Genomic DNA, 27266 nt, shown 5'->3' with positions numbered 1-27266 from the left:
TAATGTACAGCAGATTTAATTTGAGGGGGGGGGGGGGCTCAGATCTGTGGATGTAATGAAACAACACAATGCACTCCAGTGGGCGCCTGACGAATTCATCTGAATGCTCCAGCATCTTCTCTCTTGTCCTCTGTGGAGCCCCCCCAGATCACTCGTCTTCCACATGGACAGAGACAAAGGAGACAGAGTCCAGACCACAGAAGTTCATCCTGAGGGAGCCGCCGTCACATGAAGCCCATGTTGCTCTTCGTCTCCCAGCGGCGCTTCGCCTCGAAGCTGCAGAACACACAGGGACTCATTACAGAACCTTTAGGATATAGAACCTTTAGGACATAGAACCTTTCGGACACAGAACCTTTAGGACATAGAACCTTTAGGACACAGAACCTTTATTATAGAACCTTTAGGACATAGAACCTTTAGGACACAGAACCTTTATTATAGAACCTTTAGGACACAGAACCTTTAGGACATAGAACCTTTAGGACACAGAACCTTTAGGACATATAACCTTTAGGACACAGAACCTTTAGGACATAGAACCTTTAGGACACAGAACCTTTAGGACACAGAACCTTTATTATAGAACCTTTAGGACATAGAACCTTTAGGACACAGAACCTTTAGGACACAGAACCTTTATTATAGAACCTTTCGGACATAGAACCTTTATACTAGGGATGCACCGATCTGATCGGCGCCGATCCATATCGGCCGATATTCCCATTATCGGTTTTGATCGGCGTTCTCAAAACGGCCGATCAGATGACGTGACATCTGTGAGAAAACACGCTAAACACATTCCATCAGGAGCTAAGAGGGTTCTGATAAAGTTAGTGGAAGGATTTAAGTGACAACATCCGGTTTTGCAAAGTTAGCGGAAAGAACCACGTGAAACAACATCCGTTTATCAAAATAAGATGTCGACAAATCATACACGAACATATCAAAGTAAACAATGAACTGATTTAGTATCTTTATAGATCTTTTCTGAGATTTAGCTTAAATTATGCTAACATTAAAACATTTTTACTGGACCAAGGAAGAGTTTATAAAAATAAGTCAGACTTTTGTTTGTTAAAAAAAGTCCTGAAATAGATTTCCCCAAGAGTTCCAGGAAATGAATGATGCAGATGTGTTCCATACATATCTGAAATCCCCTACAATAGCAATCAAACAATTTTAATGTATCAATTAGGACATTTTTCAAAGTAAAAGTCCTAAATGTTTAAAGAAATCGGTAATTTCTTTAATGTTTGAGATGCTTTATATATGTATTTCCTCATAGTCCTCATAGCAATAATGCTCCACAATAAATAGAATGCTTCAATCGACACTGATTGGTGATTGGTATTATCGGATCGGCAGATACTGATTTCAGTGATCGGTGATCGGCACCAAAAACCTGATCAGTGCATCTCTACTTTATACTATAGTATATAATCTTTATAATTACATTTGAGAACCTTTAGGAATAGAGAGAGAGGTCCTACCCCCAGGGTATCTGGTTCTTCCTCTTCTGCGCCGCCCTCTCCTCTTCCTCTTCCTGTTTGCGCTGCACGAAGTCACGACAGTCAGCGGCTTGAGAGATCTTCACAGCGAGCTGTCGAGAAAGAGAGGTCGTTAGAAGAGGAAGAGGAGGAGGAAGAGGAATCTTGAATCTTTATTTTCTTCTTTAATATGTAAATGAAATAACGGAGTGAATAAATGAAACAAAGAGAAACGACGTCTCATCTCATTTATTCCTCCAGAAGAAGAAGCGAGTCAGCGTGACGTTGGTATTGTGGAGCAGAATAATCCAAAGTCCTCGTGACTCCTGAGGTTATAATGCCTTATAAACAACCTGGAAGGATTCACCAGAGTAATTCTCTCTGTACTGTTGGCGGTACAATGAGGGGGGGGGGGGCTTAATGAAGAAACGTGCCTCCACTGCACCACTCGAAGAAAAGAAGAAAGGAAGAAAAAAATCTGCTAGAAAAAAAAATGTTTCAATTATAATTAAGTGGGATAAACTTTATTAGAAAGACTGAAACTAAAATATCTCCTAATGCATGCTGGGATTAAGCAGGTCAGAGCGAGCAGGCAGGAGAAATTAAACTCTAAAGGCTTTTTATCTCCACATTTCAGGAACCAAGGGTGTAAAACGTTCTAATTTAGGATACATTAAAAGCCATAAAGGTCTCTCAGAAAGATTAATGCTACTTTGCTTGGATTTAAGATAAGAGCGGCGCCGGCCGGCCTCCAGGCATTCATCACACTGGAGATGTGTGGAAGCGTCTGCACGCCGCCGCCGCCGCTCGCCACGGACATGGCGTAGGTTTTTAACCGCCTCGCCTCAAAGAGAGAGAGAGCCTTTAGAGCTCCGGCTCTCTCGGAGAAACCAGACGAGTGTCCCCGCTGTGCTCGCCAGGCGCTGACGGACCAACGGAGGAGAAACACTCGAGCTCGTTGTGGGCGCCGCTCACAGGAAGCTGTGATGAACGGCTTCCTGTGAGGCTCCGGCCACACGACCCCCTCACTACAGTTAGAGCGCCGCGTCTTTATCGGCGCCGTGTCCCCGATTGTCTTTACCGCTCTCCATTCAAGTCTCCAGGTTACCTAGGAGACGGAGCAGATCAAAGAGACACACAACACCCTCACATGTCTGATTAATCAAGCTGCAAACAGCTTATTGCTTTTAGCCCGCATGCAAGTATGAAAATGAGATTCCGGGCGCCCGACATTGTGCCGATTTGTTCATTCTTATCTGAACAAAGCCAGCGGCAGCTTATTTCATGGATCACTGGCAGCGGCGGCGCCGAGCAGGTGACGGCGCAGCGCTCTGTGGCGAGGACGGAATTAGCAAAAAGTCGCCGCAAATTAGCCTCTCATATTTTCATTAATGTGACATTATTTTTCATTTACTTTTTTTGATCCACTTTTCAGGATCTCTTTGGATCCCCCCCCTCCCCCCCTCCTTCTCCCCTTGTGTGCATCTTAGAGCCAAATCCTTTCACACGGAGGCTGAAGGAATCAGAGTGAAAGCACAAAGCACAGAAGCCTCCTGCGCTCTTTGTTTACGTGGAGCCTGGAAAAGGAAATTCTTCCCACTCCACCGCGTGTAAATATGCAATTACGTGTCCGTCGGCGCCGCCGCGCTCCTCTCTTGTGTGGCCGGCTGCTAAAACAAGCTTTATTCAGAGGATTAATACTCTGACCTCTGCAAGACTCGACGGCAAAAGAGAAATCACGGAGCACAAAGCTGCAGAGCAGCAGCAGCTCGGGCCGCGAGGAGGTCGAGTCAACAGCCCCGCTCTGCATGTGGAGACAAGAGGAGCCACAAGGAGCCACTAGGAGCCACACGGAGCTACACGGAGCCACAAGTAGCTACACGGAGCCACACGGAGCCACACAGAGCTACACGGAGCCACTAAGAGCCACACGGAGCCACACGGAGCCACACGGAGCCACACGTAGCCACTAAGAGCCACACGGAGCCACACAGAGCTACACGTAGCCACTAAGAGCCACACGGAGCCACACGGAGCCACACAGAGCTACACGTAGCCACTAAGAGCCACACGGAGCCACACAGAGCCACACGGAGCTACACGTAGCCACTAAGAGCCACACGGAGCCACACGGAGCCACACAGAGCTACACGTAGCCACTAAGAACCACACGGAGCCACACGGAGCCACACGGAGCCCTGAGCAGGGGGACTCTCGTGACGCTCTGCTGCCACTCGGAGCGGTGTGAGGAAGTCTTCTCCAGCTCCTCAGGAACACTGTGGCAGTGAAACAGCAAAGAGGAGAACACAGTGAACGCTCCGATCACAACACACAATAAACGAGGGCTTGAAGGAAGCGATGGCCTTAAAGCCGTTCACACGCGTCCTATCCAGGAAGCCTCTTCCAATTAAAACCAGTGAGAGGTGGATTAACACGAGCTCTATGGCGCTGCCTCCGACGTGTCAACCTTTAATGAGCGGCCCGACTCCCTCATCACGCCACCGGCGCCTAAATATGTGGCCCCCGTCAACTCTGGGAGCGCAGCGCTCCGGAGGAAAGGAGGGAATATCAGATGAGGCCGCTCGTGGGTTATTTCAGCGCAATGTGTCCAAACCGAGGTGGGGGAGGGGAACGCAGCGGCATCGCGGAGGTCAACAGGTCAGAGGTCAATCCATACCACCCGGGTCGCATTAAAGAGGAGGAGAGGCCGCGACTCAAAGAACCTCGGACAGGTCTGAAAGAGACAAGAACAACATCTATTATAGAGTCTATTCATATTATTGTCATTATTATTATTATTATTGTCATTATTATTATTGATATTGTCATTATTATGAATATTATTGTTGTCATTATTATTATCATTATTATTAGTATTATTTACGAGGTAAAAGTACTGACATGTAAATGTAGATGTTTCTACTAATTAGTCTTATTAGTCTCCTAAATGTTTAATGGGTTCATTGTTTGGTCTGAAACAATATCTACCAAGAATGGTGAATATCTACTGAGTGTGATGAAAGTACAACTGTGTAGTACAGTAATGTTCTCATAATATAATAAAATATAATATAATACAATAAAATATAATATAGTATAATATAATCCTTCGCCCTGCGTTCATCTGACGCGTCTCCAGAAGTTGTCCTTCTTTGTGAGCGTTCATTATCTGCCTCTTCTGAGTGGTGGAGGCTTATTAGCAGCTTTGAACTCACACTTACAATAATATGCCATCAACAGTTTTATAAGCTAATTAGAAAAACAGTTTAATTAATGAGTGACTGGCAATAAAATGGCAATCATGAAAAAAAGAAACAGAGGGTGGTAAGCTTCCACTACCACCAATTAAGACCTAATTACAAACAAATTATATATGTGTTTTGCTGTGGGCTTTAATTTAGAAAAAAAATGGCTTTAATTAAAAGAGAAAACATGCTAATTAATTAAACAGCACACAAATCTACATTGAAAAGTATGCTTTGTCTATCAAGTAATTAATGAAATACAATAATCCAAATGAGATTCCCAGGCATTTGATAAAAGCTCCCGTTTCAACATCCCAAATTAATGGGCCGACATCTAGTGCGAGTCATCCGCAGATACAATAAAAGTTCATTCGGTGATAAATTGCTTATGCTGAAGGAAAAATGAACAAAGAGGAGTTTCCCTAAACTCTGCGATGTGGCCTGGGGGGGTGGGGGGGGGGGGAGGGGGGGAATCAGGATCTGATAACGCCCACTTCCCACAAAGCGCTGCTCATTAATTTTTTTGATTACAAACACGGGGGCATGGCAGGGAGAAGGTGGCGAGGAGAAGAGAAGAGAAAGGTGCTAAATAATATAAGTATCATGAAACGCTCTTAGTTCGGCTCTTTGTCTCCACTAAGCCGCCGTGACTCCTCCCACAAAATGCAGCGACACCTTTGTCTCGCCGCATTTAAGCGAAGCTTTTCCAAAGGGTCGATTTCAAGGACGGCGTTTTCCTTTCAGCCGCCGCTCCCATTGAAACCCGAGCCGGGGCATAATGGAGGGATATCATAACAGACACATAAACGACTCCTTAATGCATCGGGCCAGGTATTGTTTATTAAGTGATCGACCAATTAGGAGGGGGCACTTTTTAAACAGATTAGGCTGAACGGGTTAATCTGGGTTTAAACGGGGAACTGAAGCCAGACCAGAGGACAGGAAGGTCCAGGAGGCTAGAGTAGGGTTGTATATACAAGATGAGGCTAGAGTAGGGTTGTTTATACAAAATGAGACTAGAGTAGGGTTGTTTATATAAGATGAGAGTAGGGTAGTTTATACAAAATGAGACTAGAGTAGGGTTGTTTATATAAGATGAGGCTAGAGTAGGGTTGTTTATATAAAATGAGACTAGAGTAGGGTAGTTTATATAAAATGAGACTAGAGTAGGGTTGTTTATATAAGATGAGACTAGAGTAGGGTTATTTATACAAGATGAAACTAGAGTAGGGTTGTTTATATAATATGAGACTAGAGTAGGGTTGTTTATATAATATGAGACTAGAGTAGGGTTGTTTATACAAGATGAGACTAGAGTAGGGTTGTTTATATAATATGAGACTAGAGTAGGGTTGTTTATATAATATGAGACTAGAGTAGGGTTGTTTATACAAGATGAGAGTAGGGTTGTTTATATAAGATGAGACTAGAGTAGGGTTGTTTATACAATATGAGACTAGAGTAGGGTTGTTTATATAAGATGAGACTAGAGTAGGGTTGTTTATATAATATGAGACTAGAGTAGGGTAGTTTATATAAGATGAGGCTAGAGTAGAGTTGTTTATACAAGATGAGACTAGAGTAGGGTTGTTTATATAAGATGAGACTAGAGTAGGGTTGTTTATACAAGATGAGACTAGAGTAGGGTAGTTTATATAAAATGAGGCTAGAGTAGGGTTGTTTATATAATATGAGACTAGAGTAGGGTTGTTTATATAAGATGAGACTAGAGTAGGGTTGTTTATACAAGATGAGACTAGAGTAGGGTTGTTTATACAAGATGAGACTAGAGTAGGGTTGTTTATATAATATGAAACTAGAGTAGGGTTGTTTATATAATATGAGACTAGAGTAGGGTTGTTTATATAAGATGAGACTAGAGTAGGGTTGTTTATATAATATGAAACTAGAGTAGGGTTGTTTATATAATATGAGACTAGAGTAGGGTTGTTTATATAAGATGAGGCTAGAGAAGGGTTGTTTATATAAGATGAGACTAGAGTAGGGTTGTTTATACAAGATGAGACTAGAGTAGGGTTGTTTATACAAGATGAGACTAGAGTAGGGTTGTTTATACAATATGAGACTAGAGTAGGGTAGTTTATATAAGATGAGACTAGAGTAGGGTTGTTTATATAAGATGAGACTAGAGTAGGGTAGTTTATATAAGATGAGAGTAGGGTTGTTTATATAAGATGAGACTAGAGTAGGGTTGTTTATATAAGATGAGACTAGAGTAGGGTTGTTTATACAAGATGAGGCTAGAGTAGGGTTGTTTATATAAGATGAGACTAGAGTAGGGTAGTTTATATAAAATGAGGCTAGAGTAGGGTAGTTTATATAAGATGAGACTTGAGTAGGGTAGTTTATATAAGATGAGAGTAGGGTTGTTTATATAAGATGAGACTAGAGTAGGGTAGTTTATATAAAATGAGACTAGAGTTGGGTTGTTTATATAAGATGAGACTAGAGTATGGTAGTTTATATAAGATGAGGCTAGAGTAGGGTAGTTTATATAAGATGAGACTAGAGTAGGGTTGTTTTTATAAGATGAGACTAGAGTAGGGTAGTTTATATAAGATGAGACTAGAGTTGGGTTGTTTATATAAGATGAGACTAGAGTAGGGTTGTTTATATAAGATGAGACTAGAGTAGGGTTGTTTATATAAGATGAGACTAGAGTAGGGTAGTTTATATAAGATGAGACTAGAGTAGGGTTGTTTATATAAGATGAGACTAGAGTAGGGTAGTTTATATAAGATGAGACTAGAGTTGGGTTGTTTATATAAGATGAGACTAGAGTAGGGTAGTTTATATAAAATGAGACTAGAGTTGGGTTGTTTATATAAAATGAGACTAGAGTAGGGTTGTTTATACAAGATGAGACTAGAGTAGGGTAGTTTCTATGAAATGAGACTAGAGTAGGGTAGTTTATATGAGATTAGGCTAGAGTAGGGTAGTTTCTATAAGATGAGGCTAGAGTAGGGTAGTTTATATAAGATGAGGCTAGAGTAGGGTTGTTTATACAAGACGAGACTAGAGTAGGGTTGTTTATATAATATGAGACTAGAGTAGGGTAGTTTATATAAGATGAGGCTAGAGTAGGGTTGTTTATATAATATGAGACTAGAGTAGGGTTGTTTATACAAGATGAGACTAGAGTAGGGTTGTTTATATAATATGAGACTAGAGTAGGGTTGTTTATACAAGATGAGACTAGAGTAGGGTTGTTTATATAAGATGAGACTAGAGTAGGGTTGTTTATATAATATGAGACTAGAGTAGGGTTGTTTATACAAGATGAGACTAGAGTAGGGTTGTTTATACAAGATGAGACTAGAGTAGGGTTGTTTATATAAGATTAGGCTAGAGTAGGGTAGTTTCTATAAGATGAGGCTAGAGTAGGGTAGTTTATATAAGATGAGGCTAGAGTAGGGTTGTTTATACAAGATGAGACTAGAGTAGGGTTGTTTATATAATATGAGACTAGAGTAGGGTAGTTTATATAAGATGAGGCTAGAGTAGGGTTGTTTATATAATATGAGACTAGAGTAGGGTTGTTTATACAAGATGAGACTAGAGTAGGGTTGTTTATATAATATGAGACTAGAGTAGGGTTGTTTATACAAGATGAGACTAGAGTAGGGTTGTTTATATAAGATGAGACTAGAGTAGGGTTGTTTATATAATATGAGACTAGAGTAGGGTTGTTTATACAAGATGAGACTAGAGTAGGGTTGTTTATACAAGATGAGACTAGAGTAGGGTTGTTTATATAATATGAGACTAGAGTAGGGTTGTTTATACAAGATGAGACTAGAGTAGGGTAGTTTATATAAGATGAGGCTAGAGTAGGGTTGTTTATATAAGATGAGACTAGAGTAGGGTTGTTTATATAATATGAGACTAGAGTAGGGTTGTTTATACAAGATGAGACTAGAGTAGGGTTGTTTATACAAGATGAGACTAGAGTAGGGTAGTTTATATAAGATTAGGCTAGAGTAGGGTAGTTTATATAAGATGAGGCTAGAGTAGGGTTGTAGAGGATCTCCAGGCGTCTTCAAGAGGAGAGACATCTCTAGAGGAACACATGAAGGAGTCTCAGCTAGCAGACATAAATAATGTGTTGTGACTGAAAAGAGGCCTTCCGTGTCTTCGGGCCGTTAACACTTCCACTTGAAAGCGGAGCGTGGCTCCATGAATTCATTCAAAACAAAAGACGTGCAGCCTTGGGAAATATTAAAGAAACTGTAATGACAATTTTTTTTTTTATAAACCCCAACCTGCAACAACCGAGCGGCGCCGCTCAGAAGTTTGACAGATGAAAGAACACGAATCTCCGAATTTGTAAGGAGCCTTGAAAAAGCCAAATTGTTTGAATGTTGAGATTAAAAAGAAGAAAGTGGAGCAAATGGAAATCATTAATTGATTTGAGGGAGCCAAAAGCAGCAGAAACAAACAGTTTCCGTGGCACAAAGGATCCTGACAGCAGCTCCGTCTCCGCCGGTGGAGACGAGATGAAGACACTCGGCCTCCTGAGCGCCTCACAGATGTCCAGATGCTTTGCCTCTCTTGGGCAGAAAGCTGCTCCTGTTCTCGCGGTGATGGCCGTAAACACATGAAACACGTCTGAGCGCCGCGCGCCAAATGAGGCTTTCAATTACGGCCCTGAAATCGATTGCGGCCGCGGCGTATTGATCCTCTAAGTGTTCGTCAAGAGTGAACACACATCGCTCCTAAACGCCGTCTGCATCCTGTCAGATATTTAATAATCCTTTCCAACTTATCCAGGAGCCTTCGCCCTGCTCCTTCATCGTCTTTGTCTCCGACCGTCGGCCTGTCACAACTTCACGTCTTTCAAACAGTCGCCTGACTGCACGCCGCGGAGGGGAAGGTAAACGCTGCGTGGCGGCTGCCAGGCGGCTGCCAGGCGGCTGCCACCTGCCATCACGGCTCTGGCAGGTGGAGGAGGGAGAAGCTCGGCGACCTCGGGATGAACACCAACACTCAGCGCTCTAAGAGGCTTTCAGCGCGGTGCCACTCAGAGCTCCACCGGCCGCGTTTGACCACGCAGCGGTGAGGATGGGAAGGTCCTGATGGAGGGATCACTTCACAATATAAAGCTCTAATGGAATGTCCTTTACACAATATAAGGCTGATTCAAGATGCTTCATTCTGATTGGGCGACACGTCTCGAGCCTGGCGCTCTGAGGACGTGATTCTCGCCTCAGAGCTGCCGTGGAGTTGAAGTCCTTTTGGGCGTCATTGCGTCAGAAACTCAGGTTCGTTGATGAAAAAAGTCAAAAAGGTAGAAACAAGCCAAATGAAACGCGTGGAAAGAAGTTAAATGTAACTCTTAAAAAGGTGAATATCGGTGACACATGGGAGCAGTTGCCTGGCAACCAACAGGAAGTTACAGGTAAGAAATTGTGTTCTGAGGACTCCTGTTAGGCTGTTCGCTCCCTTCCTCCAGCCCGTTTGCAGTCTTTATGCTAAGCTAAGCTAACTGGCTGCCGGTGTTTACATATTCATATTCAGTGTGCAGCGTGAGTCGTGGTGGCTTCTGGCAGGGTGTCTACAGGAATAAACCAGTGAAATGTAAGACTTTTTAAGACCACGTCGAAATAAAATTTAAGACCTAACTTACGATGGAAATATACATTAATCTAAATAAACTAATTCAAAGTAAACAGACTGATGTCTGTTTAAAATTAACAGTATGGTGTAATGCAAAAGGATAACACAAATGTCATTGCTGTTGTAAATTATATTTATTAATATATTTTCAGAACATTTAAGTCCCATGAACAAATGCTTATATCAAGTAAATATATTTTACAAATACAGGCAACATAGTTCCTTTTGAACAAAAAAATCTATAAAATAAATAACAATTCCAGCTGCTTTTAAAATGCAAATTCATTTACATAATAGAATGTATGTGTGTGTGTGTGTGTTCTTATGTCTCTATGTGATGGATGTTTGTGCACAGGTTCATGTCTTCTATTTATCAGATCGATCTCAGTTTGTATTTGTAAACGATGACGCCTCGATAACCACCAACGTTAATCACGGAGTTCCACAAGGTTCTGTGCTTGGACCAATTTTATTTACCTTATACATGCTTCCTTTGGGCAATATTATCAGGAAACACTCCATAAACTTTCATTGTTATGCAGATGACACTCAACTATATTTATCGATAAAACCAGAGGAGAGCAACCAACTCTGTAAAATTCAAGCATGTCTTAAAGACATAAAAACATGGATGACCTGCAACTTCTTGATGTTAAACTCAGACAAAACCGAAGTAATTTTAATCGGCCCTGAGCACCTCAGAGATCAATTATCTGGTGATGTGGATTCTGTAGACGGCATTGCCCTGGCATCCAACACCACTGTAAAGAATCTTGGCGTTATCTTTGATCGGGACTTGTCCTTTAACTCCCACGTAAAGCAAATCTCAAGGACTGCATTCTTTCATCTACGTAATATTTCAAAAATCAGGCACATCTTGTCTCAAAAGATGCAGAAAAATTGGTTCACGTTCGTTACTTGAGACTGGATTACTGCAACTCCTTATTAGCAGGCTGCTCTAATAAGTCTCTTAGGTCCCTCCAGTTGATCCAGAATGCTGCAGCTCGTGTTCTCACTAAAACTAAGAAAAGAGATCACATCACTCCTGCACTAGCTGCTCTGCACTGGCTCCCAGTAAAATCAAGAATCACTTTTAAAATTCTTCTCTTAACCTACAAAGCCTTGATTGGTGATGCTCCATCATATCTTAAGGAGCTTGTCGTACCATATTGCCCCACTAGAGAGCTACGCTCACTAAATGCGGGACTACTTGTAGTTCCTAGAGTCTTAAAAAGTAGAATGGGAGCCAGAGCCTTTAGTTATCAAGCTCCTCTTTTATGGAACCAGCTTCCAATTTCAGTCCGGGAGGCAGACACAGTCACCTCGTTTAAGAGTAGACTTAAGACCTTCCTCTTTGACAGAGCTTATAGTTAGGGCTGAATCAGGTTCACCTGGTCCAGCCTTGATATGCTGCTATAGGCTTATAGCTGCCGGGGACGTTTTAGGATGCACTGAGTACCTATCTCCTCTTTTTCTCTCCTTAAGGATGAATTTTCATCTCTCAATCACACGTTACTAACTCTGCTTTCTCCCGGAAGTCCTTTTGACTTTACGTCTCATGGGGTCATCGGACCCTATGAGACGGCATAGATCCTATCTGCCTGATGGATCGTCTGGGTCGTGGAATTCCTGCTCATGACTACGCCACTGTCCTGTTGAGACTCCGCCCTCCTCCTCCCCACCTCCATCTGCCTGATGGATCGTGGAGGTCTCCATCGTGGAATATGCCTACTATGAACTATTCATACACTCTGTCATATTCATTGAATGTATTTTAACTCTAAATCTGTCCTTCTGTACACATTACATCTATTGCATCTGTCCATCCTAGGAGAGGGATCCTCCTCTGTTGCTCTCCTCCAGGTTTCTTCCCTTTTTTTCCCCCTGAAGGGTTATTTGGGAGTTTTTCCTGGTCCGATGTGAGGTTTTGGGGCAGGGATGTCTATGTGTACAGATTGTAAAGCACTCCGAGACAAATTTGTAATTTGTGAAATTGGGCTATACAAATAAACTGAATTGAAACTGAATTGAGCTTTTGTGAATATACTAGGAAAACAATCCTTTTCAAACTGTATTAATATAAAAACTTCCAGTTGACATTTGGTCCATTCTCCTGGAAAAAAGAAAGAAAAAAGGCAGACATTAGCCAACAGTCACCACATCTCTTATGACACCACCACTTCAGATTAATGTCAGACTGGATCAATATGAATGAATACTATTTTTACAAATTAAGCAACGCGAGCCATCTCTTGAGCCTAGTGAACACTATGGAGACATATTGACAGGTAAACACCACTCTACTACCATTATAAAACTATTGTTAATTAGTCTAATTAATGTGTAGTGCGCCTATGCATAGCTGTTATTAACTTGACACATGAGTAAAGCTTAACTATATGAAACACATACTCATATACATGAGGTTAGTTAATACATATATTTATGTTAGACTTACTTTGAGGTGCTGAAGTAGGTCCTGGGCGATGTCACGGCCCATGAGCTCCACAGGATCCTGACTGGACCGGGTCATTTCACCAAGAGCACATGAAGTCCAGCTGTCTGCTCGCGGTGGTCTGGTCCAGAGTCTCGTGGAACAGAATGAAGAACGCACTGCAGCGTTGGTCTTCGGTGATGAGCTCTTTGTTGCAAGGCGCTGGGTTTCCTCCGGTGACCTCCAGCGTTGTAGCGTTGACGTCGTTGCTGGCGGCAGAGCAGCAGCTAGCGGCGGAGCAGCAGCTAGCCCCGCGGGCTGCTGGCGGCCTTCGCTAGTCTCTGTGCTTCTTGCTCTGCTCGTGAGATTCCACCGCTGGAAAGTCTCCCGACACATAACGCAGCTTCAGAAGCATTTCACCGACCGGAACCAGAAACACTCGTTCTTTTCTAGCCGTTGTTGAACTTGCATCCTGCATGTTTTCTAAAGTAGCCGATGCTTCACGTTGTAGGGGATGGGACCGAATACGTGGGGCCCCTTTAAGAGAAGGGGCGTGGCCCCGGTGACACCAGACACCGCAGAGCGACCGGAGCAAAATACGGACCTGGCGGAACAGATTGCCTCATATTCGTAATGACATGACACCCAAAAAATTTAAGACCAATCCAATCTGAATTTAAGACTTTTTAAGACTTTTTAAGGCCTTATTTATAGGAAAAGCAATTTAAGACTTTTTAAGGACCCGCGGACACCCTGTCTGGGTAATGTACCGTCCCCAGCTGGCCGTAACACAAACCTAGAGCTCAGCATCGGGACCGCCACGCGGTCCAGCCCTGAGGTAGAAGAAGCTCCGCCTTCTTTCCGTCGCCATCCGACAAAGAACCCAGAGCAGGTACACGCGTGTTGCCATGACGACGCTGCGAGCGCCTCGTGAAACAAAGAGCGCTCGACCCGCCCGGCCCAGATACACCGCTGCTCAGTGACACGTGTGCGGCGACATTTTTTACGCTAAATTAGTTTGAAGCCACTTGATCCTCGGCGGTTAGTCACAAAACTTCAGGCGCTGCATTCAGGGCCGCGTGCACACTTCAAAGGTACGAAACTGCACCTGCAGAATGAGTTCACAGTGGGCTTGAAAGCGATGTCGTCTTCATTAAAAAGCAGAGCCGAGTCGCGGCGCCGCAGCACTTCAAACTGAGGGGAGGGCTTTCCATTAACTCGATGCTAACGGCTGCAGGACTGAGCGCCGCCCGCCGAGTGCTTTTGTTCCTGTCTTTGCGGCGCCGGCCACGGATCCATTAGCCCGATTCGTCGCGGCGGGATCCCCCCCCCACAGATCTGTTATCGGCAGCGTACCTCTCGAGTGGCGAGCCGGTCGCTCATCTCCTCCGCCTTCGCGATGTCCCCTTCAGCGACGGCCGCCTCCATGCGCGCTTCCAGGCCGGACTGCAGAGAGGAGAATACAAAATCAGCCTTTTTTTTTTTTTGAAATGAGGGAAAAGAGAGAGAGAGAAAATCAAAGAGTAACTTCAGAAGTCCCCAGGGCCTTATTTTTAATATGATTGCCATTACTACAAATATGTAGATTTTTTCCCTTCACAAACGAAACCCTTTCTGATTGGATATTAGCGGGGAATCTTAGAAATGCTACAGGAGATTACCAGACTCTTTAATTACACATTTCCATCCCAGGCCCAAGCGGGCGGGGAGAGGCCCCCGGATACCGACGAGCCTATCGGAGGGAGCGGCACATTCCCTCTGCCTCCACAATGTCATCATGAGGAGGAACATACTAAATAAAAGGGAAATGCAGTGAAGAGGCCGTGACTCCGACTGCGAGGACGAGGCTGAGAGGCTTCAGCGCAGCATCGTGTCTCACATGTCCCCGGACCGCCACGTCTATCCTCCGCACATGAAGCCGACCCCCGGCCGCCGGTCTCCACGCTCGTCTGACAGCTCGGCTTCCTTTGAGCCATGAAACATGTTTTAAGGTCACTGAAGATGAATTAATGGCGTCTGGCTGGAAGACTGCAGAATACAAAAATATGATGTATTAATTACGAGGAAGTGCATTTGAGGGATGAAGGCGCCTCATTATGTTGACGTGACAAGTTCCGTTTCATTCGGCCCGCTAATCGGTTCTTTTTATCCTTTCAGAGCCGGCCTTTTCAAAAGGAGGCGGAAATCAGCAAAAACTCAATTTTATGCTGCTCTTTGATAAATTAAGCACAAAATACTCCCAAATAATCATTAAAAGGATTTCAAATTGAATCCAGCACAGTTCCCATTCACTGGGTCAGCGATAATGTTCATCAAGCTTGCACATTTTTTTATTTTTGCTTCATTGGCAATTTGCACAAAGCGTTCATTCAGCTTTAAGTGCAGTGGGAAAGAAAGAGTCATTCCTTCTTTCAATTATGAATCCACAGCCCATTTATTATCTGACAATTAATAGAAGTGTTGCCGTATCAGGTGCTGCGTCCCGCTCGTCTTTGTCGAGCCACATTTAGATTTCCATTAGCTTTCAAGCTAAACTCCATTCCATCTCACACGAGCTGCAGCGTGATGTCATCGCCTCGTGAAGCCACGCGGGGCCCTCGTGAAGCCAGGCGGAGCCCGCGTGAAGCCAGGCGGGGCCCTCGTGAAGCCAGGCGGGGCCCTCGTGAAGCCAGGCGGGGCCCTCGTGAAGCCAGGCGGGGCCCTCGTGAAGCCACGCGGGGCCCTCGTGAAGCCACGCGGGGCCCACGTGAAGCCAGGCGGGGCCCTCGTGAAGCCAGGCGGGGCCCTCGTGAAGCCACGCGGGCCCTCGTGAAGCCACGCGGGGCCCTCGTGAAGCCACGCGGGGCCCTCGTGAAGCCAGGCGGGGCCCTCGTGAAGCCAGGCGGGGCCCTCGTGAAGCCACGCGGGGCCCTCGTGAAGCCAGGCGGGGCCCTCGTGAAGCCACGCGGGGCCCACGTGAAGCCAGGCGGGGCCCTCGTGAAGCCACGCGGGGCCCACGTGAAGCCACGCGGGGCCCACGTGAAGCCAGGCGGGGCCCTCGTGAAGCCAGGCGGGGCCCTCGTGAAGCCAGGCGGGGCCCTCGTGAAGCCAGGCGGGGCCCTCGTGAAGCCAGGCGGGGCCCTCGTGAAGCCAGGCGGGGCCCTCGTGAAGCCAGGCGGGGCCCTCGTGAAGCCAGGCGGGGCCCTCGTGAAGCCACGCGGGGCCCTCGTGAAGCCAGGCGGGGCCCTCGTGAAGCCACGCGGAGCCCGCGTGAAGCCAGGCGGGGCCCTCGTGAAGCCACGCGGAGCCCTCGTGTTCCTCTCAGTGGGCCCTCGTGTTCCTCTCAGCGGGCCCTCGTGTTCCTCTCAGCGAGCCCTCGTGTTCCTCTCAGTGGGCCCTCGTGTTCCTCTCAGTGGGCCCTCGTGTTCCTCTCAGCGGGCCCTCGTGTTCCTCTCAGCGAGCCCTCGTGTTCTCTCAGCGGGCCCTCGTGGTTCTCTCAGCGGGCCCTCGTGTTCCTCTCAGCGGGAGGCTTCTTCTAATCCACAACCAGGACGCACAAAGGAAGGGCAGGTGCGACGGCTCGGCAGGCGAGTGGGAGGAGCCTGTGTTACCTTGGGAGGCGGCTTGGAGCAGGCGGGGGGGAGGAGCCTGTGTTACCTTGGGAGGCGGCTTGGAGCAGGCGGGGGGGAGGAGCCTGTGTTACCTTGGGAGGCGGCTTGGAGCAGGCGGGGGGGAGGAGCCTGTGTTACCTTGGGAGGCGGCTTGGAGCAGGCGGGGGGGAGGAGCCTGTGTTAGCTTGGGAGGCGGCTTGGAGTAGGCGAGTGGGAGGAGCCTGTGTTACCTTGGGAGGCGGCTTGGAGCAGGCGGGGGGGAGGAGCCTGTGTTACCTTGGGAGGCGGCTTGGAGCAGGCGGGGGGGAGGAGCCTGTGTTACCTTGGGAGGCGGCTTGGAGCAGGCGGGGGGGAGGAACCGGTCGTTGGCCCCAAAGTGCTGCTTCAGGTCGGCCCAGTGCTTCTCCCGCTCCTCCAGGCGCTCTCTGCTGACAGAGGGCGGGGTGGAGGGGTGTCAACGCCTGGAGGAGGTGAATGACCGCAGGACCCATATACACACACATATATATATATATATATATATTAGGGCTGTCAGCGTTAACGCGTTAATCTATGCGATTAATTTGGCCGCGATTAACGCACAAAAATATTTTAACGCAATTAACGCAACTTTGTTTACTTCCGGTGTCGTTGGAGTTGTTTCACTCCTGTGAGTGTCGAGCCGCGGCAGTCCGCCTCCTTCCTCCCGTCTGCTCCTCCATATTCACAGAGAAGCAGAGGGCGACGTGTCGGTGCCGCGGGGCGGAAGGTGAAGAGGACTTTGTTGTTGCTCCGCTCGATGCGCGCGCAGACACGCCGGCATGGAGCTCTGCGGCGAGACGGAGAGAGAAGAGTGACCGACACTAGAGACAGAATGACATGCTGCTGGAGAGACGACCAACAACAGACGTTTAGTTTAATAAAGAACAAAGACGTCTTGAAGGAAAGAACCGTACATTACTTCTGCTGTAATCTGGCGCTATAGAGAACATTCCAGGGGGGCGGGGCCTCACCCTGATAGAATGGTAGGGGAAACACTGGGATGTGTCATATGCAAAAGACTTTAAAGGGTGAATTTAATTTTTTTTGTAATATCGAGGAAATGAGCCCAGCCTCCAGAGGGTTAACATGACATATTTGTCAGTTAACCAAGGCCACTGGTTCTGCTGTAGTTCAGTGTTAAAGATGACAGGAACAATGTGTCTCAAATACACCTTTGTTTACTAATCTGATGTTTCACTGAAGAAACAATTTATCATCCACGATATTAAATACCTCGCTGGCACTTTATAGGTAGGAGCCTCTTTGAAAACACAGCTCTGTGTGAAGTTTTGTCTTTAAAAAAGAATACAATTAAACAAGTGTCTAAAATACACGCTGTCTGAAGGGCTTACTCATTCATTTAGAAGATTTAGTCTTTAGAAGAAAAAAAAACTTTTAATCGCGATTAATGAATTTCAAAATGTGCGATTAATTAGTTAATTTTTTTTAATCGATTGACAGCCCTAATATATATACATACACACACACACACATATACATATATATACATATACACACACATATATGTATATATACACACACATATATACACACACATATATATATATATATATATATACACACACACACACACATATATATATATATACGTGTATATATATAAACACACATATATACACACACACATACACCTGTATGTGCGTCACGCAGCAGCAGAGCGGTGCGGGATCGTTAAACGTCCTCAAAGCAAACCGACGTGAAGCCGGTGGACGAGTAAGAAAGGGATTGAACCATAAATGATCCGTTTCTTGCAGACCGATAAAAAAAATCACATCTACTGCCACATCTAACGCATACAATATATAATCACAATAACAATAATATCTTGAGTATGCTTTGAGACGTGTGGTACCTGGTTCCGGTGGGTTCCTCCCTCCCTGTTCCTGTAGACAAGAGACACAGTTACAGGCTGCAGCTCCACATGCTGGCCACCAGGGGGGGGGGGGTTCTATTCTCTGGTCATAGAGACGGATTCTACTTCCACTGAACTTCTCAACATGCCAACTGACTGATTGTGTTACCGTGTTGCATTGTGTTACCATTGTGTTACCGTGTTGCATTGTGTTACCATGTTGCATTGTGTTACCGTGTTGCATTGTGTTACCATTGTGTTACCATGTTGCATTGTGTTACCATTGTGTTACCATTGTGTTACCGTGTTGCATTGTGTTACCATTGTGTTACCGTGTTGCATTGTGTTACCATTGTGTTACCGTGTTGCATTGTGTTACCATGTTGCATTGTGTTACCATTGTGTTACCATTGTGTTACCGTGTTGCATTGTGTTACCATTGTGTTACCATGTTGCATTGTGTTACCATGTTGCATTGTGTTACCATTGTGTTACCATGTTGCATTGTGTTACCATGTTGCATTGTGTTACCATTGTGTTACCATTGTGTTACCATTGTGTTACCGTGTTGCATTGTGTTACCATTGTGTTACCATGTTGCATTGTGTTACCATGTTGCATTGTGTTACCATTGTGTTACCATGTTGCATTGTGTTACCATTGTGTTACCGTGTTGCATTGTGTTACCATTGTGTTACCGTGTTGCATTGTGTTACCATGTTGCATTGTGTTACCATTGTGTTACCATTGTGTTACCGTGTTGCATTGTGTTACCATTGTGTTACCGTGTTGCATTGTGTTACCATTGTGTTACCATTGTGTTACCATGTTGCATTGTGTTACCATTGTGTTACCATGTTGCATTGTGTTACCATTGTGTTACCGTGTTGCATTGTGTTACCATTGTGTTACCGTGTTGCATTGTGTTACCATTGTGTTACCGTGTTGCATTGTGTTACCATTGTGTTACCATGTTGCATTGTGTTACCATTGTGTTACCGTGTTGCATTGTGTTACCATTGTGTTACCATGTTGCATTGTGTTACCATTGTGTTATCATGTTGCATTGTGTTACCATTGTGTTACCGTGTTGCATTGTGTTACCATTGTGTTACCGTGTTGCATTGTGTTACCATTGTGTTACCGTGTTGCATTGTGTTACCATTGTGTTACCGTGTTGCATTGTGTTACCATTGTGTTACCGTGTTGCATTGTGTTACCATTGTGTTACCGTGTTGCATTGTGTTACCATTGTGTTACCGTGTTGCATTGTGTTACCATTGTGTTACCGTGTTGCATTGTGTTACCATTGTGTTACCGTGTTGCATTGTGTTACCATTGTGTTACCGTGTTGCATTGTGTTACCATGTTGCATTGTGTTACCATTGTGTTATCATGTTGCATTGTGTTACCATTGTGTTATCATGTTGCATTGTGTTACCATTGTGTTACCATGTTGCATTGTGTTACCATTGTGTTACCGTGTTGCATTGTGTTACCATTGTGTTACCGTGTTGCATTGTGTTACCATTGTGTTACCGTGTTGCATTGTGTTACCATTGTGTTACCATGTTGCATTGTGTTACCATTGTGTTATGTTGCATTGTGTTACCATTGTGTTACCGTGTTGCATTGTGTTACCATTGTGTTACCGTGTTGCATTGTGTTACCATGTTGCATTGTGTTACCATTGTGTTACCATTGTGTTACCGTGTTGCATTGTGTTACCATTGTGTTACCGTGTTGCATTGTGTTACCATTGTGTTACCGTGTTGCATTGTGTTACCATTGTGTTACCGTGTTGCATTGTGTTACCATTGTGTTATCATGTTGCATTGTGTTATCATTGTGTTACCGTGTTGCATTGTGTTACCATTGTGTTACCGTGTTGCATTGTGTTACCATTGTGTTACCATGTTGCATTGTGTTACCATTGTGTTACCGTGTTGCATTGTGTTACCATTGTGTTACCGTGTTGCATTGTGTTACCATGTTGCATTGTGTTACCATTGTGTTACCATGTTGCATTGTGTTACCGTGTTGCATTGTGTTACCATTGTGTTACCGTGTTGCATTGTGTTACCATTGTGTTACCGTGTTGCATTGTGTTACCATGTTGCATTGTGTTATCATTGTGGTACCGTGTTGCATTGTGTTACCATTGTGTTACCGTGTTGCATTGTGTTACCATGTTGCATTGTGTTATCATGTTGCATTGTGTTACCATTGTGTTATCATGTTGCATTGTGTTACCATTGTGTTACCGTGTTGCATTGTGTTACCATTGTGTTACCGTGTTGCATTGTGTTACCATTGTGTTACCGTGTTGCATTGTGTTACCATTGTGTTACCGTGTTGCATTGTGTTATCATTGTGTTACCGTGTTGCATTGTGTTACCGTGTTGCATTGTGTTACCATTGTGTTATCATTGTGTTACCGTGTTGCATTGTGTTATCATTGTGTTATCATTGTGTTACCGTGTTGCATTGTGTTACCATGTTGCATTGTGTTATCATGTTGCATTGTGTTATCATGTTATCATTGTGTTATCATTGTGTTATCATGTTGCATTGTGTTATCATTGTGTTACCGTGTTGCATTGTGTTATCATTGTGTTACCGTGTTGCATTGTGTTACCATTGTGTTACCGTGTTGCATTGTGTTACCATGTTGCATTGTGTTATCATTGTGTTACCGTGTTACCATTGTGTTATCATGTTGCATTGTGTTATCATTGTGTTACCGTGTTGCATTGTGTTATCATTGTGTTACCGTGTTGCATTGTGTTACCATTGTGTTACCGTGTTGCATTGTGTTACCATGTTGCATTGTGTTATCATTGTGTTACCGTGTTGCATTGTGTTACCATGTTGCATTGTGTTATCATTGTGTTATCATTGTGTTACCATGTTGCATTGTGTTATCATTGTGTTATCATTGTGTTACCATGTTGCATTGTGTTATCATTGTGTTATCATTGTGTTACCATATTGCATTGTGTTATCATTGTGTTACCGTGTTGCATTGTGTTATCATTGTGTTACCGTGTTGCATTGTGTTATCATTGTGGTATCATGTTATCATTGTGTTATCATTGTGTTACCATGTTGCATTGTGTTATCATTGTGTTATCATTGTGTTACCATGTTGCATTGTGTTATCATTGTGTTATCATTGTGTTACCATGTTGCATTGTGTTATCATTGTGTTATCATTGTGTTACCGTGTTGCATTGTGTTATCATTGTGTTACCATGTTGCATTGTGTTATCATTGTGCTACCATGTTGCATTGTGTTATCATTGTGTTATCATTGTGTTACCGTGTTGCATTGTGTTATCATTGTGTTACCATGTTGCATTGTGTTATCATTGTGTTATCATTGTGTTACCGTGTTGCATTGTGTTATCATTGTGTTACCATGTTGCATTGTGTTATCATTGTGTTACCGTGTTGCATTGTGTTATCATTGTGTTATCATTGTGTTACCATGTTGCATTGTGTTATCATTGTGTTACCGTGTTGCATTGTGTTATCATTGTGTTATCATTGTGTTACCATGTTGCATTGTGTTACCATTGTGTTACCGTGTTGCATTGTGTTACCATTGTGTTACCATGTTGCATTGTGTTATCATTGTGTTACCATGTTGCATTGTGTTATCATTGTGTTACCGTGTTGCATTGTGTTATCATTGTGTTATCATTGTGTTACCATGTTGCATTGTGTTATCATTGTGTTACCGTGTTGCATTGTGTTATCATTGTGTTATCATTGTGCTACTATGTTGCATTGTGTTATCATTGTGCTACTATGTTGCATTGTTACCATGTTGCATTGTGTTATCATTGTGCTACTATGTTGCATTGTGTTACCATGTTGCATTGTGTTACCGTGTTGCATTGTGTTATCATTGTGTTACCGTGTTGCATTGTGTTATCATTGTGTTACCATGTTGCATTGTGTTATCATTGTGTTACTATGTTGCATTGTGTTACCATGTTGCATTGTGTTACCGTGTTGCATTGTGTTACCATGTTGCATTGTGTTATCATTGTGCTACTATGTTGCATTGTGTTACCATGTTGCATTGTGTTACCGTGTTGCATTGTGTTATCATTGTGTTACCGTGTTGCATTGTGTTACCATGTTGCATTGTGTTATCATTGTGTTACTATGTTGCATTGTGTTACCGTGTTGCATTGTGTTATCATTGTGTTACCATGTTGCATTGTGTTATCATTGTGTTACTATGTTGCATTGTGTTACCGTGTTGCATTGTGTTATCATTGTGTTACCATGTTGCATTGTGTTATCAGTGTGTTACTATGTTGCATTGTGTTATCATTGTGTTATCATTGTGTTACTATGTTGAATTGTGTCATCATTGTGTTACTATGTTGCATTGTGTCATCATTGTGTTACTATGTTGCATTGTGTTATCATTGTGTTACCGTGTTGCATTGTGTTATCATTGTGTTATCATTGTGTTACCGTGTTGCATTGTGTTATCATTGTGTTACCGTGTTGCATTGTGTTACCATGTTGCATTGTGTTATCATTGTGTTACCGTGTTGCATTGTGTTACCATGTTGCATTGTGTTACCGTGTTGCATTGTGTTACCATGTTGCATTGTGTTATCATTGTGCTACTATGTTGCATTGTGTTACCATGTTGCATTGTGTTACCGTGTTGCATTGTGTTATCATTGTGTTACCGTGTTGCATTGTGTTACCATGTTGCATTGTGTTATCATTGTGTTACTATGTTGCATTGTGTTACCGTGTTGCATTGTGTTACCGTGTTGCATTGTGTTATCATTGTGTTACCGTGTTGCATTGTGTTACCATGTTGCATTGTGTTATCATTGTGTTACTATGTTGCATTGTGTTACCGTGTTGCATTGTGTTATCATTGTGTTACCATGTTGCATTGTGTTATCAGTATTGTGTTATCATTGCATTGTGTTAATCATTGTGTTACTATGTTGCATTGTGTCATCATTGTGTTACTATGTTGCATTGTGTTATCATTGTGTTACCGTGTTGCATTGTGTTATCATTGTGTTACCGTGTTGCATTGTGTTATCATTGTGTTACCGTGTTGCATTGTGTTACCGTGTTGCATTGTGTTATCATTGTGTTACCGTGTTGCATTGTGTTACCATGTTGCATTGTGTTATCATTGTGTTACTATGTTGCATTGTGTTATCATTGTGTTACTATGTTGCATTGTGTTATCATTGTGTTACTATGTTGCATTGTGTCATCATTGTGTTACTATGTTGCATTGTGTCATCATTGTGTTACTATGTTGCATTGTGTTATCATGTTATCATTGTGTTATCATTGTGTTACCATGTTGCATTGTGTTATCATTGTGTTACCATGTTGCATTGTGTTATCATTGTGTTACCATGTTGCATTGTGTTATCATTGTGTTATCAGTGTGTTACTATATTGCATTGTGTCATCATTGTGTTACTATATTGCATTGTGTCATCATTGTGTTACTATGTTGCATTGTGTTATCATGTTATCATTGTGTTATCATTGTGTTGCATTGTGTTATCATTGTGTTACCGTGTTGCATTGTGTTATCATTGTGTTATCATTGTGTTACCGTGTTGCATTGTGTTACCTTTCTTATGTGGTCTTCTTTTTGTTCTGCGTCCGGGGCCCTTCGTTGTCTTCATCTCGTCATTCTTCTTACGTAGATCCTGGAATTTCTTACACACACACACGCACACGCACACACTGAATTAATTGATGCTCATACAGCCTTTGATCTACTTCTGCTCTCCACGCGTTGTGCTCCGCGCGTTGTGTCGTGAACGGGTTGTTATTGTCCCGTCCTCGTGTTTTCTTCACGTTCCTCCCTCGGACCCCCGCTGCGCTCCGGCTAGCTTGTGCTCCACAGATGCTCCTGCTAGCCACCAGGCCCACGTACCTGCCACATGTCCCGGGACACACCGGGCAGCGCCGGGGCGTCGCGGTCCGCCTCGCCGGCCGCGGGAGCCGCCTCCTCCGCCGGGGCCGGAGCGGCTCCCGCGGCGGAGCCCGCACGCTTCTCTCCCTCCTCCTCCTCCTCCTCCTCCGCGGCATCCTTCTCTTCGTCCGGGCTGAGGTCGTCCTCGGTGGAACCTGTGGGCAGGAGTCCGCTGTACATTCCGAGTCAGGAGATTACAACCGGAGTATCTGTTAATGTATAATTCGGCTGGACTATAAACGGTCAGAAATGGTTAAATTGGTGATTTTGACAGCAGCGTTTCGGAGCGGGGCTCTCACTTCCGGGTAAACAGGGTGACGTCTACCAGAGGCGAGCAGCGATTGGCTGAAAACTCAGACCGTTGGCGCGCGATCCAATCAGAGCCGCGCTTACAAACGCAGAGCAGCGAAGCGCGAGGGCGACCAACTAAAGCTGTGATTGGCTGTTTGTTTCAGCACCGGGTTTAACGGAGACGGTTTGAAGCGGCGCGGCTGCGGCCAGCGGAGCCGGTCGCGGAGCAGCTTTTCATTACCGTGACACTTACGGCTCGGAGTGGAGGAGCCGGAGCCGGGGAGGCTCCTCACCGACAGGTCCGTGAATCACCGGGAACCACGTGAACGTTCACCTGTCTGTGTGTCGTGTTCTGCGCGAGATAAGCGGCCTTCTGTGACCACCGGTTAGCAATTTGCTCCACGCGCCGCGGGCGTGACATTATTATTAGAATGATCAGCATGCAAAGCCGCTGCCGCCGCCGGCCCTGGCGCAGACAGCTACCCTTAAATTGCTCTTTCACACTCGTTCACATTAGGCTTTCTTTCTGTTGCATCTTATTGCAAAGCCAATAATCTACATACATTATAGCCTGTATTCTGTGCGCCATATGAACGCAGAATAAGGAGGGAGACCTATAGCAGCCATATGTGTGTGTGTGTAAAGGTCAAGAGGCCAAGGCTGGACGCTGTGAGGAAGAAGAAGAGGAAGAAGAAGGTATCTCAGGTGAGGTTGAGCAGGACCAGTGAATACTGGTTAAAAACGGTTCAGTGGGATTTGGTGCCAATGCAAAAACAAACGTTTTTTTATAAATGTTTAATAAATGACTTCTTTGAGCTCAACGTCAGCTGACAGTCACACAATACACCTGAACACAACATGGAGCGCAACACAATGAACTGATGACTGATCATTCAGATCCACGAGTCAGACGCTCCTGCAGCTGTGTGAGTTGCTGCTTTCTCCTGAAGCAATAAACTAACTTCAGTGAAACGTGTCGGAGACTTCAGGACCCATCGTGGGCCGTGCCGTCTTCTGATTGGCAGATGCCACTATGTCTGATGTTTTAAAGATGAGGTTCCATTTAATAGATAATCAACGTTTTTGATCGAGAATGAAAATAATATTCAGTTGCAGTCGCCCTGAAAACAGAAAACCGAAAGCTAGACAACAAAGAAAAAAGAATTGATGCCAGATTTTTTAATTTGTCTTTTAAACAAAACAAAAGGTCCTGAGGTTTAGACAACCAGCTCCATCTTGCTACCCAAATCACCCTGACCTCTCCTGACCTCTCCTACACCTCTCCTGACCTCTCCTCGACCTCTCCCTGACCTCTCCTCGACCTCTCCCTGACCTCTCCTCGACCTCTCCATGACCTCTCCTACACCTCTCCCTGACCTCTCCTACACCTCTCCTCGACCTCTCCCTGACCTCTCCTCGACCTCTCCATGACCTCTCCATGACCTCTCCTGACCTCTCCCTGACCTCTCCCTGACCTCTCCTCGACCTCCCTGACCTCTCCTACACCTCTCCCTGACCTATCCTACACCTCTCCTCGATCTCTCCTGACCTCTCCCTGACCTATCCTACACCTCTCCCTGACCTCTCCTCAATCTCTCCTGACCTCTCCTCGATCTCTCCTCGACCTCCCTGACCTCTCCTTGACCTCTCCTCGACCTCTCCATAACCTCCTCGATCTCTCCTGACCTCTCCTGATCTCTCCCTGACCTCTCCTCGATCTCTCCTCGACCTCCCTGATCTCTCCCTGACCTCTCCTCGACCTCCCTGACCTCTCCTCTATCTCTCCTCGACCTCTCCTGATCTCTCCCTTACCTCTCCCTGACCTCTCCTCGACCTCCCTGACCTCTCCTCGACCTCTCCATGACCTCTCCTCGATCTCTCCTGACCTCTCCTGATCTCTCCCTGACCTCTCCTCGACCTCTCCTGATCTCTCCCTTACCTCTCCCTGACCTCTCCTCGACCTCCCTGACCTCTCCTCGATCTCCCTGACCTCTCCCTGACCTCTCCTACACCTCTCCTCGATCTCTCCTCGACCTCTCCCTGACCTCTCCTCGACCTCTCCATGACCTCTCCTCGATCTCTCCTGATCTCTCCGACCTCTCCTCGATCTCTCCTCGACCTCCCTGACCTCTCCCTGACCTCTCCTGACCTTACTGCCCCTTGAAGACGAGGTAGTCGTGCAGCTCATAAACCGATGATGAGGCTCACGCTGTATTGAACGTCCTCTCAACATGCACACATCTAAAATATGGAACCGCCAACCGGGACCACTCACTCAGCATTATTGTGACTTCCATCACTGGCGTGACACGTTGATGAGCAAGGCACGTCAACAAAGTCCTGCTCATGCATCACAGGTCTGAATCATTTCCTGATTGATTATTTTACTTTGTGTTCTATTTCACACTCAAATTAACGTCTCAGCTCTCCTGCCATCCGCCCCTCTGTCTCTCTGTCTCTCTCTCTCTCCCTCTCTCTCTCTCTCTCTGTCTCTCTCTCTCTCTCTCTCTCTCTCTCGTGTGCGCCAGTTCATTATTTCCGTCATTTCTTGGTAAATTGGAGTTGGCTGTTTAAAAACTTAGCGCCTCTTATTAAGTTTTGGCGGCGGCAGCGTAAGAGCGCGGAGATAAACTAATCATCTTAAAACCCTAATTATTAGTATCTTACTGTGACAGGCTGTTTTTTCCGAGCCAGCC

At 44.8% G+C, this 27266-nt stretch overlaps 1 protein-coding gene across 5 annotated transcripts; it reads right to left on the bottom strand.

Moving 5' to 3' along the window:
- On the bottom strand, nucleotides 1-24593 carry fam204a (family with sequence similarity 204 member A). Of its 5 annotated transcripts, none has more exons than XM_056435487.1 (8): nucleotides 24241-24593; nucleotides 23932-24019; nucleotides 18291-18321; nucleotides 17016-17204; nucleotides 16719-16824; nucleotides 14163-14252; nucleotides 1457-1603; nucleotides 1-276 (listed from the first exon to the last, which is right to left on the bottom strand). In XM_056435487.1, the coding sequence occupies exons 1-7, from the start codon at nucleotides 24457-24459 to the stop codon at nucleotides 1490-1492; spliced, it is 837 nt and encodes a 278-aa protein (XP_056291462.1). In that variant the 5' UTR covers nucleotides 24460-24593; the 3' UTR covers nucleotides 1-276; nucleotides 1457-1489. The 5 variants fall into 5 exon arrangements, with proteins under 5 accessions (XP_056291462.1, XP_056291460.1, XP_056291461.1 ...); XM_056435485.1 differs by having other exon boundaries at nucleotides 1494-1603; XM_056435486.1 differs by having other exon boundaries at nucleotides 1494-1603; nucleotides 16719-16821.
- Between the last annotated feature and the right edge of the window lie 2673 nt (nucleotides 24594-27266).

This window comes from Pseudoliparis swirei, chromosome 17 (genome assembly GCF_029220125.1).
Source record: "Pseudoliparis swirei isolate HS2019 ecotype Mariana Trench chromosome 17, NWPU_hadal_v1, whole genome shotgun sequence".
In the NCBI taxonomy this organism is placed as follows: domain Eukaryota; kingdom Metazoa; phylum Chordata; class Actinopteri; order Perciformes; family Liparidae; genus Pseudoliparis; species Pseudoliparis swirei.
The sequence above is the reverse complement of the archived record's forward strand: the minus strand, read 5'-3'. Positions and strand labels throughout refer to the sequence as shown.